General features: G+C 39.8%; 1 protein-coding gene across 1 annotated transcript; it reads left to right on the top strand.

Moving 5' to 3' along the window:
- The first annotated feature begins 3,130 nt into the window (after positions 1 to 3,130).
- On the top strand, positions 3,131 to 4,972 carry LOC112555181 (low affinity immunoglobulin epsilon Fc receptor-like). The gene is made up of 5 exons (XM_025223445.1): positions 3,131 to 3,287; positions 3,656 to 3,741; positions 3,995 to 4,085; positions 4,510 to 4,732; positions 4,836 to 4,972. Exons 1-5 carry the CDS (start codon positions 3,233 to 3,235, stop codon positions 4,852 to 4,854), a joined length of 474 nt encoding a protein of 157 aa, XP_025079230.1. The 5' UTR covers positions 3,131 to 3,232; the 3' UTR covers positions 4,855 to 4,972.
- Positions 4,973 to 5,654: the final 682 nt, after the last annotated feature.

The following is a 5,654-nucleotide window of genomic DNA, read 5'->3' as shown; positions in this document are numbered from 1 at the left end:
CTTTCAAAATTATTATTTTCTGATTATCTGTCTAAAGAGAGATCATGTTTCCAGACGAATATCAATTAAAAGTATTTATTTTCGCTGATGTTGTCAGAATCTGGAGTTGGTATCAATCAGATGTGGATGTGATCTGGGTTTCACTCGGTGCTGAAATTCCCGGCTTTATTAATTTGTAGTTAATGAAAGCAGAAATTATTTGCAGCATCATCTCGGTTAATCGATGACAGTTGCTGATGACATTTCGTTGTTGATGCGCTTGGTAGGAAGGTATGACTGAAGATAGTTATTTAGTTTTTTGGAAGAACTTGTTTGGTGTGGCGAAATATTTTCACTCCCTCCCTCATATTTATGTTAATTTTTATTTGACATGCGGAATATATACAAGCTTAATTGTCACATTTAGACTAAAACATGTTGAATGTTCATATTTTCTGACAACAAAAAAGTTACAAACATGATTTTAAAACCGACGAAGCATTTTTTAGCTGATACAAGCTTACTTCCGCCCTCATATCCTTCTTTAATGAAAACTAAAATAATTTTACTTTCATCCAGACACCAGCAGTGGTTTGAGAGGAAGTTTTTTTGTCAGCGCCATATTTTGTCATCTCTCCTCACATTTCCGATTTGTCCTTGTAGGCTGATGTGTAGCTAGATAAATGTCAAGCTACCTTTTGTTTACCTGTCCAACAATCAATGGTCCATTTCCTTGTTATTTATTGGAGCAGGTGAGGTGTCAAGTGCCTTATCTAGCTCGCTAGTCGTAGGGGAGATAATTCTGCACCATTGTCACATCCTGTAGAGTTCTCCCCGCACCCGGTGTTTGCACAGCACCTGTAAACACTCAAACTCTTTCAATCATTTTTCAATCACAGTGTCCTGCCACCATCCTTCAGCGATGACGTGTTTCCTTTGAAAACGAGGCCTGCAGGGGGGACTCATGGTATACTTCTCGATGTGGCTCACGTTCTTCGTCACCAAAGAATTCCGCTGTGTAACCTTTGACCTCTGGCCATCAACGTCGCCGGCCCAATAAACCCTGTCTGGCTCCTGCAGACATGCTCTGTAAACCAATGATCTTCCAGCGAACACCTCTCTCAGCCCTTTTCTTGCTTCAACAATTTCGCTAGGGACGATGGAGAGTCCGAAGGGGACACAACTCGGAAGTCAGGCAGACACTGCACATTCCATCCTTCATTCTTTATTCATATGCAGTGTCTGCACGAAATAAAAAACGACTATTTCTGTCGACTCTTTTAGACTGATGCGGTGAGGTTTTTAAAAGTTACTTTAAAAAATATTTTGCAGTTTTATATGAAAACAGAGAGGTGAGAGAGAAGATTTGGGAAATGGCTGATTCAATTTGATTCGCAGAATTTATTACAACGACTTTTCAGATTTCTAATTAATTAACTTGACGATAATTAATTTGAAGCTGTTAAGACAGTAAATAGCAGTGTTAGCGATGATGATGATGATGATGATGTCATGACACTTATGACATTCAATATTATGAAGGTATTAGAAGTGATGGTTCTGATGGCTTTGACCACTAAATTTACAGGCCGCCGAGCCAATAATTCACTTCCAGCTCCAATTCTCTTCCATCAAACGAGAAATAAAATGACGTCACTTCCTGGCAAGTGATTGCCGTTTCAAAGCCCGCTGAATACTCCAATCAATTAGCTGGTATTTTCTCATCAGACCAGGTTGAGTCGATAATCAATGTATCACGAGTGAAAATGTAGACTACAAATTGGTTTTCAAATAGAATCCGTTGGCAAAACTTGTCAAATCGAGTGAATGTTCTCGAACTAATTTCACTTGTGCCGTGTAATAGGCGGTAACGAGCGTTCATAGCGGGAAGATAATTTTCGATAAATACATCGCTGATCCGACATTGTTTTAATCTTTTCTTATATTTGCTGCCAGACTTGCCTCATAATGTTTACACACTAGAGCAGTGATGCCCAACCTTTTTCGGCCTGCGGGCCATACACATTTCCGACATGCGTGTCACGGGCCGCTTCACCGCAAAAATAAAAAAAAAAAAGAAAAAAGAATAGAGCAGATACCATTTTTATTAGAAACAAGTTGTACTTACCATTAATTATGTACTAATTAGTGGGATATTTGAAGTTGTTTACCCGAAACCAACTTCTGAATGTCCGGCTGCATCGTAGAGACACCAAGTCGGAGCACTGAATCGAAATGTTCGTCCATCGAAAAAAAAATTGAGAGAAGCCCCTACGTGGGGATAAATACTTCTTCTTCCCTTTTTTCGTTTTTTTAGGTCTTTTTTTTATTACTAACATGCCGATTTCCTGCACTGTGGGCAGAAGTTTCGCGGGCCGGATATGGCCCGCCGGCCGTAGGTTGGGCATCCCTGGATTAGATCGTAAATATTATTTTTTTGTAACTCTGACATAATTTGACTTACCTTTAATAATCTTATCACTAACAAGAAAGGACAGATGGCGGGTCAAAACATGTTTACTCGATGTTTCTTAGCTATCGAGGACGTCTACCTTATCGGGGTTTTCCCAAAGCATAGAAGGAATCAACAATATTTTTTTTCTAGGACATTTTAGCCCTGACCTGTTCTACGCAAAAGTGAACATTCTAACGCAGCCATGGCGTCCACTGTGAACACCCAGTGCTTTTCTTCTATATATATATATCTTCAGTTCATGTATGACAACTCCCATCTTTACTCCGAAATCAATGGCGCCCACTACTTACTATGTTTTCGGAATCAACCATTGGATACAGCATGTGACATGCCGGACAAGTAAATTTCTCTCTTGGACTTAAAAGAGAAACAACTATCATTTATGGCGCCGTCTACAGGACTGATGTCATCTTAGTGTCTGCAGCGCCTCCTAGCGGTGACTGTGGCAGCACGGCCAGGTGTTCCTGTCACTGCTGTGATTGTAAATATAGTTTGATAATAAGTTTATCTACAACAAAGCCCAACATTTGAGACATCCTGGTACCATATTCCACGTTGCCCCTAACAACCGTAGCTATTATAGGAAAAAATAAATGACTAGGTTTTAAACTAGTTTTGAATCCTGTGAAAAACGACAGATGATTTGTGATTTCTCTTATCTAACATTTTTGCAAGTAAAGTCAATGTCAGAGCTTGCGGTCATATATAGTCAGCTTCTCAAATCCTTGAACATTCATCTGCAGTGTTTATCTGATGTTTATTTAACTGGTGTAAACAATGAAGAGCCAGGCCGTGGTGACGACCTTTCTATTCGTTTTTCTGGCGATGAGTGGTAAAGAGGAATGAATAATTATTGACTTTTGTTTCTGATAGCTAAGACAGAAAGAATAAGCTAAATTACTCAGATAGGTTGGGGATGGACAGAGGACTGCTCGGTTGTTAAACTGATATGTAACAGGCGTGTGAGTAACTTGATTGGCTTTATTTCTCATTTCTTTCCGATGAGAATTTATTTTTTTTTAAGTCCAGTGATACAGTGTTTGTTATCCCCTTCTGATTTCATCTTCTTACCTCATTTGTCACTACTTGTCTGCTCTTCATAATTATTGTCAGAATGCGATTAGAGAGTGTCATGATGTGTCACAGAGGGATGTTGTGTGGAAGTGTGTCTGTGTCATGACCTCTGTCCTTTGTCCCCAGAACAGCAATGTCCGCGGTCATGGACACGGTTCGAAGAAGCCTGCTACATACTACCAGACCAGAATGTCACGTGGTTCGAAGCAAGGGTAGAGTAACGCTCTTCACGTTGATATCGTCCTCTTGTGAAGGAAGGTTCTAGTTAGCTGCTTACTCCCTCAGTCTGCTTCTATCGAAAACATGTAGGAGATGCTGTACTTGTATTCACCTGCCATCAACAGTCACACTAGTCACACGATGGTCCTACTTTCAGCTATGTGCTTTTTGATCTCTGACCTGTGCTTGTTTATCTCTGACCTGTGCTTGTTTATCTCTCACCTGTGCTTGTTGTGACTTACGTAGGAGCTGTGCATGGCGATCGCTGGAAACCTTGTGGAAGTGAAAAGTGCTGACGAAAATAATTTCTTGAGCAGCTTTATAAAGAGTCACGCAGGTAAAAAAAAACTGCCACGGGAAATAAAACATATTAAAATGACACATAAGTAGTCAATAGTTAAAATGAGTCGTAACATAAACGCTTATATATATATATATGCATAATATAAGATATGCTTCTAAATGGGTGGGAAAGCATTAAAAGGGTTGATGAAGTCCAACAAGGATGGAAGGAGAAACAGTAATGCAGACAAGTAATAAAAGACAATCATTTAAGACACAAAGAAGAATCAGGGAAACAAGAATGAAGAGTGTAAACAGTATGTAGAGGAAGACCAGCAATTTGAATTTTAAGTTTGTGCTTCAGAAAGAATTTGCCAAAATACTGTATTGTGTACAAATATTAATTCTTCGACTCAATGGTAAATATTAAAACTAAATCCTACGAACCAAAGATTAACGACAGCCATTTTGTCAAACAGTGCGTGGGGCGTGGATCGGACTGGAAGATTTTGTAGAGGAGGGTCGCTTTGTTTTTGCCTCAAACCAGGAGGTACCATCGTACACTAACTGGGGCCACGGCCAACCAGATGACCTGAATAGGAATCAAGACTGCGTGTGGATCCCTAACCAACCAACGCGGTGGACCGTTGGCTTCTGGGACGACATGGAGTGCAGCATCAAGACGCCTACCATTTGCAAAGAGTTAGTCAAACGAATTTCTCTTTCAATCTTCTTACAATCTCTTGTAACAATCTCTAGTTTGTTACAATCTCTCTCTCTTGTTACAATCTATCTCTTGTTACAGTTCCCTACGTGCACCATAACACAAGGACAGCACTTCCGAAGCATTAGCGGATTTACAACCTTAAGTCTTGATGTGAAATCGTGTCTTGGTGCTAATGTGGACTTGAACATCACACACCGAATAAAAGTCTAAATGTATGTGTGTGTATGTGTTTTGGTGTGTGTGTGTGTATGTGCATTTTTTTCCTTTGGTGTAGACCAGTGATGCCCAACCTTTTTCGGCCTGCGGGCCATACACATTTCCGACATACCTGTCGCGGGCCGCTTCACCGCAAAAATACACAAAAAAAGAAAAAAATAGAGCAGATACAATTTTTATTAGAAACAAGTTGTACTTACCATTAATTATGTACTAATTAGTGGAATATTTGAAGTTGTTTACCCGAAACCAACTTCTGAATGTCCTGCTGCATCGTAGAGACACCAAGTCGGAGCACTGAATCAAAATGTTCGTCCATCGAAAAAAAGATTGAGAGACGCCCCTACGTAGGGATAAATACTTCTTCTTCCCTTTTTTTCGTTTTTTTAAGGTCTTTTTTTATTACTAACATGCCGATTTCCTGCACTGTGGGCAGAAGTTTCACGGGCCGGATGGCACCGCGTCAAGAAGATTGTTCTGTGTTTTTTATTACAATGGGTCCAGCTTGATTTCTTCCGCGAACTCCTCCAACTGTGATGTTAGTGCAAGCTTTAAATTTAGCTTCACTTTTGACTAAAACTTAGTTATATCCATAACTGACTAGTTGCTTTCGCTTGAGAGTGAAACAATTTACAAAGTTGACAGGTCATATTGTCTACTCAGTAATGACATTTATCTCTC

The sequence above is a fragment of the Pomacea canaliculata genome, linkage group LG14 (assembly GCF_003073045.1).
Source record: "Pomacea canaliculata isolate SZHN2017 linkage group LG14, ASM307304v1, whole genome shotgun sequence".
Taxonomy (NCBI): Eukaryota; Metazoa; Mollusca; class Gastropoda; order Architaenioglossa; family Ampullariidae; genus Pomacea; species Pomacea canaliculata.
The sequence above is the reverse complement of the archived record's forward strand: the minus strand, read 5'-3'. Positions and strand labels throughout refer to the sequence as shown.